Source organism: Alternaria infectoria (genome assembly GCF_024043175.1).
Source record: "Alternaria infectoria strain BMP 0036 chromosome Unknown scaffold_6, whole genome shotgun sequence".
In the NCBI taxonomy this organism is placed as follows: Eukaryota; Fungi; Ascomycota; class Dothideomycetes; order Pleosporales; family Pleosporaceae; genus Alternaria; species Alternaria infectoria.
The window spans coordinates 1,573,282-1,588,578 of record NW_026250695.1 but is presented as its reverse complement, the minus strand read 5'-3'; the positions used below and the strand labels follow the sequence as shown (position 1 = coordinate 1,588,578).

Genomic DNA, 15,297 nt, shown 5'->3' with positions numbered 1-15,297 from the left:
TCTCAGCATTGTTCCAGCCGATGTCCGCATCCATAATGCGTATTGGCTTAATCCCCGCTCTCAGTACGGATCCCAAGTCACTTGCAAATGACGCGCTAACGCTATCGAAATCGGGCTAGACCGAGTGCGCGGTTTCTACCTGGACCCTTCAACCGCTGCCTTCACTTTCTATCTCGTCGCCTAAGCCATTCTCATCAACGCGTCAAGCCGACTTTTGGACGTTGGATATGGCGCCGCGCAACCGGCTAGACGCGCCAGCGGCAGTCCTCACCCCAGAACGATCGGACGACGAGATCTTTCTCGACAAATTTGCGGATCGCCCTCTTGGTGGTACTAAGCTATACCACTTCTTTCGGTCCTACCCTGCGATCGACTACTTCCCCTCCCGCCAGGAGGTAGAGCGCCTCGCTCAACACAAGGTCAACGAGATCTTCGATGCATATGAGAACGTGCACGACATCCTTGAGCGACACGAAGACACGATTCGTAAGAGATGGTGCAAGAAAAGTACAGCGAAGAAGAAGAAGCTGCTCCTTACGGCGCAACCGGGCATGGCAAGCGAGCATCGCCCTGACCTCGCAGTAGATCTGGCAGCGAGTACGACCTTTATCAATACCCTTGGACATCAGCCACGTACGGTCCCCGTCTGTACGGCGAGAAACAGCGAAGCTTGTCTGGTGCCCTTCTTGAACCTTGAGGACCTTCTTCAGCAGGGTACCTTTCTTACGTTCCTCAACTCCCGTGGCCATACCCCAGTCGAATCTTTTAGCCAGACAGAACTCCTCAACTGTCCGATCGCCAGGTGCTCAGACCAAGTCCTCCGTCCGCGTCTGCACAGATTCACGATGACCTTCGCCGGATGTAACAAGCAGAACTCCTATGGTCGGATGAAGCGCTGGACAGACCCGCAAGATGCTCGGCAGACTATCCATAACGGCCATGGAGTCCACCCAGGCCATGGTCTCCAGATACTTTGCATACAGGAGATTATCTACACATTCCTAAAGCGATGCTGTCACCTCCTAGTAGGCGATCTCTTAGCCGACGAGAAAGGACAATCGGAGAAGTATCCCATCACCTCACCGATGGCCTGTGTAATCGAAAACACTGCGAACTACACGAACCGCGCAGAGCTTTCGCTGTTGACTCCGTACGGCGTTCCCAGACAGTTGAACTTCGATCGCTTACGTAGCTTGGTCAGCTCCAAGGTCGGTGAACTGGAAGATCATATCTGGGCACTTAGAGAAGACCCTGGCTACTTTTCTGAGGTCTTCCATGACTACAAGTCACATCGTGGCGAGTACATGAAGTCCGCTGACGGCAATGTAAACTCTATCCTGAAGGAGCCGCCTCACGAAATGACCGGTCTTATTCTACGCCATCTCATCACCGACCCATATCTAGCTCTGTTCTATTGGCATGAGTGTTTGCGCCTGGTGGAACTTCTCCAGTTCACCGCTCGGGAATCTGACACCAAATTCTCTGCTAGTCAGAATTTGCCTGAAACGCAGCACAGAAACTTTCTGAGGCTGTGGACGATTCTCCAAGCTATACATACAGACCTTCACGAATGCTTCCGACAGCGAGTTCCGAGAGCCCCCGGTATGCAACCGTACTTTGTTAAGCTCATGGCGGATCCCAATAGCGGTGCTAGCTGGATCAAGATTGATGAAACGCAAGCAAAGGGCGATTCAACTACGACCCGCTTCTTGCAGGTATTATCACGTATCTGGAGTGTGTCGGTGCCACCAAAATCAGGATTTGTTGCTGAGCTGGATGATCTGGAGAGAATGGTCGTAAAAGAGCCTGAGGCCAAGGGTCTCTTGTCTTCCTTTGTCTGGTCAGACTTTTCACAGATCGCGATCTCTTCAGAATGTATCCAGCAAATCCGATCCTATCAACCCTGGGCTACGCGGATCGAGAACGACTATGGTCTACTTAATCACGAGGTCTCGGGGGAGTTCCTGAGTTTGGGAATGAGGTGGGCAGCTGTTGCGCCGATGAAACGCTTCAAGAGTGTCACGTTAGCGCGCCTAGCAGATCCATCAGACGGGAAGTTTCATTACCCAGTCACCGAGAAGCATTGCCGCGATACTACGAACGCTCTGCGTCTCGCGGAAGAGAACCTCGATATCTTTTGGGAAGCTGCAGATGCATTTTGCAAGAAGCAGACTGGAGCTACCTACCCTGATCTGTTAGCGCACGACATCACCCGCGGACGCTCTCTTCGTCGCACCGCACCGTGGATTGAGCCGACGACCCAGTATGATGATGAGATTCTCCCCCAATATGTCTACAAGCCACTTCTACCTACGATCAAAGAGAAGACAAAGACTCGTGGTGTCGCCGACCCAGTAAGCCTTTCTGCACTACATCAGCCTGAACCTTATGAGCTCTTGAACCTTCCACAGCTGCAAGTGACGGTCAACAAGCGGTCTTATCTGGTCTTCAAGGCTCTGTTCTTCTCACCTTTAGCACGAGACGTACCGGCGGAAGTACCCTGGAAGGACTTCGTTCATGCTATGGTGCAGCGCGGCTTTGAAGCTGAGAAGCTCCACGGTTCATCATGGCGGTTCACACCGACGACCCTTGCTGCAGAGCGCGCGATCCAGTTCCATGCTCCGCACGGCGCGCTCAGCAAACTACCTTTGACTTGGGCGAGGCGATATGGCAGGAGGCTCGAGAGAGAGTATGGCTGGACGGGCGAGATGTTTACTCTTGCCTGAACTTGCTAGCGCGCATTGGATCGCCGTCTGGCTATCTGAACGACACGCATGACTAAGCGCTGGAGCTACGTTTGGGATTTGGCATGACTAGATGGCTTAGCGAGAGGTACACGTTGGAGGACATGAGATGCGATATCACGCTGAGAAAAAGGATGCGCTGCCGGAACGACTTCATGTGCAAGAATAGCAAGAAAGGAGCTAGCATACATGCTCCACACCAAGTAGTCAAACTCAATGGCCGCCAATACCACATGTCAGATCCGTCCTGTTCCTCCAACTTCCTGTCATCCCAGGAGCTACATGCTTGCTTCAGCTTGACGCTATGTATCCACAGTCCCATAACTTCCTTCCTTCAAACTCCACTCAGCAGGCAAAGAGCAGGTCTCGTTTCAAACCAACGCTTTGACAAAGACCTTGCTCTCTTGTCTTCCCCCTTCACATGCCCGGCTCATAATGATCACCACCAGTCGACACCTTCCCGCGGCGCTCCCCTTGGCGAATCCTGGTAAGTACACGTCTTCTGTATCTCGGTTTCATCCGATTGTAGATAGCCAAAGCCGCGATGTCATCGTCGTCAAATGCCGCCAGGACCCTCCTATCGTACCCCTTGTCAGTCCTGTTTTTCCAACTGCGCTTGGCGTGCTCGTAATCAGTCTCGACGAAGCTTAAGTCATGGCGTGGCCAGACCGCAACGGCTTTGGCAATCGCCGCAAGGGCCTTGTGCTCGTCCCATCCGGTGTAGTCGATGCCTGTAGCTTCTGCGGCTTTGGACATGGCTATTGGGAGGAAATGTTCGAAGCGCGCAAGGAGTGCTTTGTCTCGAGTTTGATGCGTTGGAGGGCTTCGTTCGTGAGAGTCGGGGTAGTCGTCACTGTACTCGTATTAGTGAGCCTGGTCGGCTTTGGAAGCAATGGTCGCTTTCATGTCAGTGTCTGCGGGCTCCGCCTTGATGAAGGGCATGAGGTCGGCATTTGAAACATCAAGTGCGGCTTCGATGTCAGTATCTTTGGTCTCCGCCTTGATGAAAGGCAAAAGCTCGGCATCCGACGCATCAAGTGCAGCTTCGAGAGGACCGTATAGCGCATCCAACCCGGACACGAAGTCATTGAATGCCAAGCTTTGCTCCTTGAGAGGAGATCGCGCGAAAGCCATCATGTCTGACGCAGAGCGAGGGCTTGATGGTGGCGTTGAGCAAGATTTCATTGTTCTCATCCAAAAATGTAACATCGACTAGCGCTCTTGGCGCGCAAACAGAGCTATTCAAGTTTTCCCATCCGTTGCCATGAACACAATGATCACGTGATTACGTGGGACGCTAAGCGCACAGTCCGCGCCTTCCTACCTTGCTGCTCCGCGATGTCAGTTCTACTCGGCGTCTTCTCCAGTGATCAAGAAGTGAGTGCAAGATTGGAATTCATGTGAATCTCTACTAATATATCGCAGATGTACCCATACACAAATCCCAATCCTCAGCATTGGTACCCGTATCCCAATGGGCCACCACCTCAATATCCACCTGTAAACTACACAGTTGTACCGAGTCAACAGCAACCGCCGCCTCCACCGCAGTACCCATATCAACAGCCCCAGTACTTCCCACCGCAACAGCCTTTTGCTCCGCCTCCACAGTATACTCCGCAAGTACAACCATATCCGGCACAATCAGTGCACTACGCTGCGCATCCGCCTCCATGGCATCCACCTCAGTGGTATCCGCCTCAGTGGTATCACCCACAGCCGCAAACCTTTGCACCGCCCCAACAGTACTATGAACCGCAGCGAACTTGCTTTCCATCGCAGCAACAATACGGCCCACTGCCTCAGCCAGCTCATCCTCCGCAGCCGCAGACACATCACTTTCCTTCGCAGAGCGCGCCAGGTTACGTACCTTCTCAGCCTCTACCACAGTATGACGCCACAACAGTAGCGCCTGCACAGTGCGCGCCTGTATCTCCCCAAAGACAGATGACTCGGAGTCCGTCAGAAGCCTCAACCCGCGGTTCTTCCCGGCATTATTGCTTCGACGAAGATTATCAATCGAGCAGCGATTTATCTAGATCATCTTCACCAGAGAGAGGCTTTGACCACTACTTGCCGACGGAGACTGACATTGTCTCACCAACTGACATTGCTTCACCGGATCTTTCGACTGTCTCTTTTGGAAGCCTTCTCGATACTGAAGGTACGTCATTAGCAGTCCTACACTGGGAGTCCTGGATGGCGGCTCTAACTCGCGCGAAGAAAGTTGCAGACAAAATCATCGTACCGGAAGGGGAGATCGCCACGATACCACCTCCCTGCGACAAATTCTTCGACCCTATGCCCTGGAAGACTTGTCATCGGAAACTACGGCGCCATCACATCTATCCTAATAACGAAGACGGATCGCGGAATTACGGGATGCTTTGGGCAGAACTCTACCTTTGCAGGAAGTCGAACCAGTTTGGACTCTGTTGGTATACATTCGGTACCCCAGACAGGTGTCCACTTGGTGCAGCTTGTAGATGGGAACACTATCTACCGTGGAGAAAGCTTCGTTTTCTCATCACCAGCGGACGAGTGTCTGTCGAGCTCGCTCGCCAAATGATGGCAAACTTGAAGTCGGATCAAGATCCGGATCAACACCCAAAGGCCATAGACAACATGGAAGCTATCATCATAGGTCTTGGTGAGCGCCTTCAACCCAAGGTCCTACTCAGCCGTCGTGGCCCAAACGCATGGTCATGGGAAGATATCTACTCAGCGCCTGCTGTCGTGGGATGACCTCCTTATCTTTTTGATCCGCTAATTCAAATTTGTCGTGTCGCAACATTCTGTCATGTAGTTGCCCGATAGCATGTTTTCTTTTTGTTCCTGTTTGCGTCCTTTTACACGTCTTGTATTTAGTCATGGCCGTACCGCTTGCACTGTGGTATTTGATCTTCTCCTTCATTGTCCAAGTACTCATGTTTCCTTGTTAGGCTCTTTGCTATTACGTATATCTTCGAACCCCGTAAAGCAATGCTGCCTGATATCTTTCCGCTTAGGCTGTACCTTGAGTATGGTACCACTCAATATTTCCCGTTTTCCGCTCTCGTTCACATCTCAAGGTGTGGTGTCGTTTGACTCTTTGATACGCTTCCTATGTGGTCGCGGATAGGTTGGTTTCGCATCCCATTAGCATACGACATCTTCGCCATTTTGTTATCGACTTCTTCGCAAAAGGCTCGTCGTGGTCGGTACGTTGCTGTTTTAAAGAGCCAAGCTTACCATTCGCGAAGTTGTAAAGGTTCCTGCAGTGGACGCGCGTTCGCGATAGCGTTCACTACACTGCAGTCACTCAGCAGTTCAATCACGATTACACTAGCTTTTATTGTGCTTGTTCCTGCTCTATTCATCCTCCAACCGTTAATAAGACTTCATACATTCTGTGTCAGGGTCCTTCTGTATCCTAAGACGCGGGCGTTAGTTCATTCGCATCGTTGAACATAATAGTATACTGATCGGTGAATGCTCCATTCCTCGAAGCTACTCAAAGCCATCGAGCAGATACCACGATTTCAGCACCTGTGATATTCGGTAAGGTGTCAACTAATGCAGTCTCGACTCTTGCAGTCGTTACATATCTGGCTGGCCAACATAGGATGGTCCAAATAGGTATAGTGACGCGCCACGCTAAGCGCACGGCTCTCGCAAAGTCAGTAAACACACGTGAGGCTTCCTCTTATCCTTTTCACACACACAAGAAAATAAGACACAATGGCAAACAAAACTAAATACGAGAAGTTTCTCAAACGAAAGAACCGCAAACAACGAAGCAGCATCAGAGACGCGGAGTGCGGCCGCTCATCGAATAGCAACAACCAAAAACGACATCCGAATCATTTTGGAAATCCAGGTATGAGACTCACCCAAAAGCCGCCTTGTAAAGAACACTGAGAGTTGACCAATTTCAGAACCTTTAATGGACACCGCATATAATCCCGACCACGACCCATTCGAAAATGGTTGCATGGACAACAAATGTGCCAAAAACAAGCACATCCGCTTGTACGCACACGACGGCAAGTGCTACAATCGCGCTGTCATCATGAAGGGCCCCACTGTAGCGGAAAGCGACATCCCATCGATACCCGTCGACGTCCAGCATCCCCTCTCCACCGAGACCACAGCAAACGCGAAGCCGGAGATCGATATCAAGATGCTTGAGGCTCAGCATTCGGTGTCATACATGGAGGGAAAGGAACGAGCAAAGGGCACTAGTAGAATTATAAAGCTAGAGCAGCCTCCATGGCGCACAAGCCTTCCCCCACGGAAGCCTGAGCATGACTACGGTGTCACAAAAGAAGGTGTATCACTTCACGGCAGGCTGTCGCCTTGGCTCTACCTTTGCGATCACACATGTGACCTAGGCTTATGCGACATCACCTTCTGCCTACCTTCTGCTTGGCTTTAGCCCTATACAATTAAATACGTTAAATTTATTCTAAAATATAATTTATTACTTAATTTTAGTTTCTATACTAAGTAATATTACCTTTTATATACTAGTTTTTACTATTTTAAGATAGCCTAAGTAGCTTAAACTTTATACTATATTAAAACTTATAAACTATAAAGTATAAAAATAATATTAGTTTTTATATATTATTTAATATTACTATAAAAGCTAATTTAGTTTATAAAAGTAGCTTTTACTAAAGTAAGTATATAAATATATTATTAAAAGTAAAGAAGTAAGCTTTATATAGCTAATTTTTTAGCTAAAAAAAAAGCTCTAGCTACTAAAGTTATCTTTATATAAGTAAGTAGTATATTTAATAAATAAGTATTATATATACTTATTTAAGTACTTAAAAAAAATAAGTATAACTTTATATTTTATATTTTTTAAGCTAAAAGTAATAAGTAAAGTTACTAATAAATACTAAGTATCTTTATAATAAGTTTACTAGTAAAATATAAAGTTAGTAAGTAAACTAAATAAGTATAAATATTAAAGTAAATAATTATAAAAATAATTACTATTATAAAAAAAAAAAGTATAAGTAGTATAATTATATATATATTATAAAAGTAATAAAGATACTATAGTACGCTTTATATACTCTTTTCTTTAACTTATTACTATATATATAAAATTTAAAGCCTATAGTTTAGTATTACTATCTTATAGTACTATAATAACTTAGAGGTAACTTAAAGATAATAAGCTAACTATACTTTTTATATTTTATATAACTTATACGCAAGGAGATACTCTATAAAGAGAGAAGTATCGCATCTTTAAGAACCTCTACCTTCTGCTTGTCCGCTTGGTCGGGCCTGTTGGTGGAAGCACGAGATACTCTGGGACGAGCTGAGCTTCCTTATCACTAGCGGTCGCCTCAATCTCCGCCGAGCTCGTACCATGCTCGCCAACTGGGAATCGTCTACTACGCCGGCTGATGACGTTGACGTTTGGTGCCGCATGAACACCATCATCGATCGTCTACAGTATCTTGAGGCGCCAGCTGAGATCAAATACACATATCCGCATCTATTCCCCGTCTCCGATTCTCATGCTCTCTTCGAGAGGCTGAGTGACGGATAGCGAGTTGGAGCATGAGTCACAACATACTCTATCTCTCACAATACATAACGCCCAGCTGGAGAGCAGCGCACCTGAGCATCGTTTGCTTGCTGCAGGCCGCAATCGCCAACACAAGACATCGACCCTCCTCGCGACGAGGAGCCGGACCTCAACGCCCTTCTGATCATGCGCAAAAGCTTATCCATCCTGACCGCCTGTGGTAGCCGCTTTCAGCGCCCGCCATGTTATCCGCTTCTTGCGCACTCGCTGCTCTGAAGTCTGAGTTCCGCAACGGAGTTAGCTCACTCCATACCCGTTAGATCTCTGCATATCGCTATGATCTTTGGGTGTGTGAAAGTAGTCATCGTGTGATCTGGTGCTGTCTTGGTCGCTTTTGAGATCTGATAGTTGCCGTGATCATGCGATGCACCCACTATATAGCCACTGCCTGGTACACATCGGTCTTGCTCTTTGTCACTTGCGGACGAAGCTGTTGCCTGATGCCAATCGGCCTAGCGCTCTACTTTTGTGTCGAGTCGATCTGTTGTGCTCGCATAGCTTGATCGTAGACGCATTAGTTGGTGGGGGAAAGAGGCGAGGGTGTACGACTAGCAAGGTCACAAAATCATCGCCGTGCGGCGTATGCGAAGATCATCACAGCATTTAAAATACACTAGTAGCAATACCACACCTCGTGCATTGTATATCTTCTCTCTGTATGTTTTTCGCATCGTGCTATCTATCCCGTGAGTCGTACACGATGCCGGCCAGCGCCACACAATTATACCATTCCGATCGTCACACGCGTTCGGCATCGTCACCGCCAACATCTGTGATGTGGAACAGCAACATGATATCCCACTTCTCCTTGAAGATAGTAACCCTATCGACAGTCTTGTGACCTAGTCCCTTCCTATGCTGTATGAGGAGGTAAGCGAGCCCGGAACCATTCGGTGAGCCTAATAATGCATTGAACTCCACTGAGCCTGCGCTGTATGTTGTCCCCGGCCATTCTTTTACAACAAGTCTGCCCTGTAACATTAGAAAGGTAGTGGCAAAGCGCGTGACATCATTGAGGACGTTGTGTCGAAGTACGTAACGTAGGTTTGACTTCTCGTTGGCTTTCGACAGCCATTGGAGATACGCTACATCCGACCAGTGTTTCAATTTCGGGATAACTGAGTAGCATCGTGCACACTCTTCAACCATGGCTCGGGCTGTGTAGTTGTCATACGCCACTATAATTCCATCCGAGGGGTTGATGACTTGGCAAAACAACGCTTCCGTTGCTGCACAGCCTTGACCACCCACCGCTTTCGGGTCCTCGCGTTGGTGGCCGACGCAAAAATTGGGTCCTTCGTTCTCATCAAACTCCCCATTTAGTCCAATGAGCCACAGAATGTCGCAGAACCATTCCTTTGCGGTATCTGGGTACGTAAATTCGTCCTCTTCGTACCCCCATTTTTGGAGATCTTGCACAGCTGTAAATACACTTTCAGTCGATTCTGATGGTTCTGCGATCATCAGTTTAGATAGCTGGGCGCCTTTGACAACGAGCTTCTCGAACTTTTGGCTGACGCGCCACCAATCAACTTGCTTCGCATCGTTCGAGCTACCCGTGTCTACTTTTAGCGACACCGCAAGCTCCTCAAACGGTGATAAGTTTGGATGTGCGGCTGGAGCTGGGCTCAAGTCTTCCACCGGACGGGTTTGAGGATTTGACGTCATCTTTTGAAGGAGTCTGTGAAACATGTCGGGATGAAACTGAGGTGGCGCTCGGGTGTAGTGAGTAGAACTGGCATACTGGAGCGATTGTATACCAAGTGGACGCTGTGATGAGCGACATTGTTCACAGACAGCTGTGAAGTACGTGTTGTCAACATAGTCAGTACATGAGACTCACCGTGAACCACCGACTTTGTACTCTACGCATTTCGCGGGCGCGATTGGATTGGAAAACGATATGCGTTTGCATCTTTCCCCATCTCTTCCCGCTGGCTGCATACCGCGTGTTCAGTTCGGTCTGGATGAATGGTATTGACATTCAAGCGACGCACGTTGATGTCTCGAAGCTCTTCCGGTTTTGACTAAAGATTCCGGTGATGGAAGTGCTGTCGTGGAGAGGTCTGATCGTGCACGTCGTTCCGGGACTCTTCCTACACGCAAAGTAGTGTTGGGGATCAACTGAGCCACTGCGCAGTGTCGCATTCGGCTGATGTTAATGATCTTGATAGGAAGTAGTCGTTCCAGCTTGCCTGAGGGACGATCTCAAATCTGCGTGTCATCGAAGTTTCGGGGTCGGAAGTGCCGACGCCATGCCCTGGATGGGACTAGGCGCACTCAGATCAAGGTTGCCATCTTCCCGATGTTCCGACGACACGTCTTCATCACCCTTCTCCCTCCTCAAATCTTGCGCATCGTCACCTTTCACCGCCGCATTTGGGCGCAGCCAAACCATCCATCAGCGCGCTTACTGAATTGTTGTGGTGAGTTGCGTATCCGTGGTACGCTTTCTTCTAGGTGGGGCAACGGTGGCGGTGCGTTTATAACGGTATTGATTCTACTCGATGTCATCGAGAAAACAAGAAGAGGCGCTGCCGGGAAGCCCGTAGAACGGCATCGCAGCAGCGACCTCGTGGGCTATTAGCTGGGTGGGTGACCATTAGCGAACGCTCAATTGTGAGTACTTCGATTTTTGCCCTTTTCTGCTCTTTTTTGCCCTTCCTTCCTCTTTTTGCTCCTTCATTCCCCTTGTGCCAATGACAGCGAGCTATACTTCAATGTATTTTTACTGATCTTAGTCACTTTTTCGCGTATGCCTGGAGCTATACGTCTGCGTAGAGGATGCATCTCGCGACGTTATACGATGTCTTTCCTACTACATATCTCTAGTACTATCAAGGCCAACTCCGGGTTCTACTACTGTATACCTCAAACGTCCATTAGACCTCAATCTCGTACTCGCAGTTCTTGACGTATGCATCAACGCCTCGCCCGCTTGTTCGATTCGTTCGCAATACTGGACTCCACGTTCTCTACCACCTTCTCCAATTCACGAATCCGGTTCTTCGCCTCTTCGAGGTCTTTGCCCTGATCTGCTAGCCTTTGTTCTAGCTCTGCCACCTTCGCATCCCTCTCCGCGATCACTCCACACAGCTGCTCAACCATCGTCGGCGGCAACGCCTGTCCTTCCGCCACAATCTCCTCTTCCACAACCTCTTGTATAGCCCTGGGTAGCTCTTCCTGCTCCTGTTCGATGCTGACTTCGGCCCCTGTATTCGGCTTCGCGATGTTCGGAAGTGAGGAATCGACGGATGCAGTACCTGTAGTCGGTAAAGCAGTCGCCAGAACCGGCGCTGCTTCCGTCTCGTTGACGGTCTCTGTGCTTGTTGTAATCAGCTTCGCTTGGGTCTTACTCGTCTTGTCTGCCCTCGCCGGAATGGTGGCCTTCCTGAAGAGTGGTTCCGGATCATCTCGACCCTCGTAGAACTCTCGCACCAGCGGATGATCCATGTTCGGACGAATGGGCCAGGCCTTGTTCTCCTGGAGATAGATGATGCCGGCGAGAACGAGATAAGCCTGCTCAGCAGCCTCGGGACGGAGTTGATAGCCATGCGGAGGCATGTGTCCAAGTAACTCCCAAAGTGTCATCGGCATGTACGGAGCATGACATCCACTTCCAACATGATCACCAGTCCGACATAGCGCGCACTCCTGACGGCAATCGCGGAGGCTGTTGACGTGCTTCTGTTTCCAGCAGGACATGCATTTGTTCGATTTGTTCATGAGATTCTTGCCGAACACCTTTTCGAGCTGCATCATGTCGTAGTAAGGACCGGCCAGGGGTAGGTAGTCCTGGATCGATCGAGACAAGACCGCGACAGGCTGGATGCGCGACTTCTCCACTCGTCCAGATCCGTCGCGGTTGATCTCCATGACGATGTTCGAGCTCGCCAACTCGTCGGCGTTAGGCAACCGATCTATCAAACGTTGTCAGCTAGGTACGACTTGCTAAATACTGCTGTGTCACTTACAATTGTACTTTTCGTATGAGCCGTATCCGGTCGCAGATCGTGCGGCGGGCGGCTTTTTCGCATGCATCGCCTGGCTCAACAGATGGAACGACATCCTGGTGGCGGGTTGTGTAGACTGTTCAATGATTGAGTCGCAAGGAAGGCGCCGTGCAGCGTGTGGAAGTTGCGCGAAAGACTGGCGGCGGGAGGACACAGGCGCGCTATCGTGGAGAGTCGAAAGCTTTCGCACCGTGCGGAAAGGCCTGCGTTAGCGAGCGCGCCCTTTCGCCGCGTCATGATTCTTGATAGAGCGCTCTTTCACTATTTTTGAACTTCGAGAAAAGTGACCGCGGGCGTCGGGTCATAGTCAGCCAGACAGGGCAGCAGACAGACGACGTCAGTGCGATCAGGTACTCGTAGGAGTTACGTGGAATTAGCCCCCGTCCAGACAGCCTGGTTCGTCAGTTCAACACCGCTCGACATCGAGACCAGTCGACGATATATCAATGTAGGAAATCGATGCATTGAGCAACCACCAGCGGGTGTAGTCACCCTACACGACTCCCCTTCACCATTCGAGTATACTTCGAAGATATCAGGGGGAATCAAGTCATGATCATAGTTGACCAGGAGATTGATATGGGGGATGGATACGTTTGTACATAGCATCAGGCGCTGGATGCTATTACCACGCTCTCGACGTCCTTTCCTCCCGAACCGCTTAAACCTGTCCACATACCTTCTAGTATCAACGATTTATACGCTGAACGGAAGAGGTCGCTCCGAACAAGATATATGAATGTAATTAGCAATAGCATTGAGGTATGAACGTGCAACTGAACCACGGAGTTGCAAGCATTTGTCTGTATTACCATCTCTTAATTCCATTACTCCTTCCCGCATAAGCTTGCAAAAGCTAATGCTTACACAAGATACTGGCGTGTCCGCGCAGTACGTGATAAAGGTGGCTATGCAGTTTTCTAACTTGCGATAAGAACCAGCGACCAGAAGTAAAAGTTGGACAATGGTTGAGACATGATGTGGCCTGAGATGCTCGTCCTCACAGTACCGACCTTTGCCGCCGCTAGCCTTTCGGGTCTCGAGGGCGAATGGAATGGGTACAGCACTAGGGCTGAGCTGGCAATGTACGCAATCGCGTTGTGGCGCTGACCCGAACCGTTAGGCTGATCCTGGGACGTCCGATCCACTGCCCTGACAAACTTTCGAATCTCGTCACCGCGTCTCCGATATACTGATTCACTAGAGCTGGTTTGATGCGCACGATGATCAGACAGTGGTGATCATCTCCCCTACGACGAAAGGAGGAAACGGGAGATGGGAAGACTGTAAAGTCAGCTGCGATACCAGAAAAGCAGATGCGCAGTATCCTCGGGTTTACATTCTTCCCTGCTGGCTCCGTACCCGAATGTCATCATTGAGGGAAATACCGAACAAACGACTCACGTGCTGTCAAATGGCTGATTATTCGATTGGATATCTAGCGAGTTCGCTTGCGGGACGCATCAAGTAGTCGTCAGCCGGAGGCTATTGGTGTACATTGCAAGCCACCAGCGCCTCGGAGGAACATGATGCATGGATGCTGTCGTGCGACAGTTCTCATCACGCTTCAGTGGTACTTCTCGACGTCTGGAAAACTATCTGCCCGAGTCGTTAGATCTGACCATTCAACTGCGCGTGTTGGAGTCCTTGCCCAATCACAACGTGGGCCGACCATGGCATGCAGCCACAGCCGCACATGCGCCCTCTCCGCATCGAGAATGCTTCGCGAATGCAGGGCAGCATCCTTGTCCAGCCATCAACTTTGGTACACCTCAAGTCGGTTTGTCACAAAGATGTCACTGCCTGGAACGATGTACTGGTCGTCAATGATACACGTCTGTTGTTGTCTTCACCTGCAGGAAGGCTTAGTAACCTTGGAAGGGTCAGAATGCTCTCTCCGACCAGAATCTTGACAATTACGGCTACTGGTCAATCCAGAACGAAAGCAGGTATCCATTTCTGCGGATTGCTGTCGTGTGCCGCCTCGATAGCAATGCCACCCGTCGAGGTGGATAAATAGCAGCATCTTGTCCGCCTCTCTCGCTTACCCCTCACACCCGCTACGAGACACAAGTCTGATATACGGTTACTCGTTGGATAGATCAACCAGAATGCCGGCACCCTCGGATGAAGCCATCATTGCTATCGTTACCCTCGTCATCGCCTGTCCCCCCTCAATCGCCATCATCTGTCATCTGATCTGGCGTCGCCGCCGTACCAGTCGCAATGATGATGCCGAAGATCAAGGTACATCCGTCATATTGCTTTCATGCCACAGAAGCCTCACTGACCCTCTGCAAGATATCGAGCTCGCTTCTCACTCTAATATTGACCTTCATCACGGAGGGCAAGGTAGCCCCGCTTTACCTGTCCTTACAGCTTGATCATTCGACTAACGCCTGAATAGACATCGATCTCACTACTCGCTCTAATTTCACCCTCCAGGTCATTCAGCATGTGAAGAACACTGTACTCCGATCTCTTACCACATACTGGTCTACCTGATAAGCGCCTTCTGGTCTTATAACCTTCGATCAACAGGATTAATCTGAGATGAATACTCACATGCATATTCGTTCCATAGATTTTGCAACATAAGACATTCCTGGCTCACGCCTACGTCCATCCACGTCACAGCTACACTCCCTCACAAATGTAAAATAGACTTATGTAGAAGACGTTGAATTTACTTCCTACCCCTGCTCTGGTACATCTACGCCAAAACACCACACCCCAACATCCTAAAAACATTCTTCCACCTAACACTCCACCACTTCCTCTCCTCACCATCTCCATCCCTCCCCAACACGCTACCGTCACTACCCACACCACCCACACTCCCCTCCCTCCCCTCACCATCCCCCTCCACACCCTCATCCCCAACAACCAACTCATCAACAATACCAAACTCATCACCTCCAACACACATCCACCTCTCCTCAATCCT

The 15,297-nt window shown here is 49.7% G+C and overlaps 3 protein-coding genes across 3 annotated transcripts; 1 reads left to right on the top strand and 2 right to left on the bottom strand.

Annotated features, from left to right (window-relative positions):
* Window positions 1-227: 227 nt before the first annotated feature.
* Window positions 228-2,726, top strand: J4E92_004838 (uncharacterized protein; the record flags this gene model as incomplete). The annotated part of the gene is made up of 1 exon (XM_051496226.1): window positions 228-2,726. The coding sequence occupies one exon, from the start codon at window positions 228-230 to the stop codon at window positions 2,724-2,726; it is 2,499 nt and encodes an 832-aa protein (XP_051354066.1).
* Window positions 2,727-9,075: 6,349 nt separating this feature from the next.
* On the bottom strand, window positions 9,076-9,739 carry J4E92_004837 (uncharacterized protein; the record flags this gene model as incomplete). The annotated part of the gene is made up of 2 exons (XM_051496225.1): window positions 9,076-9,693; window positions 9,734-9,739. The coding sequence occupies 2 exons, from the start codon at window positions 9,737-9,739 to the stop codon at window positions 9,076-9,078; spliced, it is 624 nt and encodes a 207-aa protein (XP_051354065.1).
* Window positions 9,740-11,259: 1,520 nt separating this feature from the next.
* Window positions 11,260-12,213, bottom strand: J4E92_004836 (uncharacterized protein; the record flags this gene model as incomplete). Its single annotated transcript, XM_051496224.1, has 1 exon — window positions 11,260-12,213. One exon carries the CDS (start codon window positions 12,211-12,213, stop codon window positions 11,260-11,262), a length of 954 nt encoding a protein of 317 aa, XP_051354064.1.
* Window positions 12,214-15,297: the final 3,084 nt, after the last annotated feature.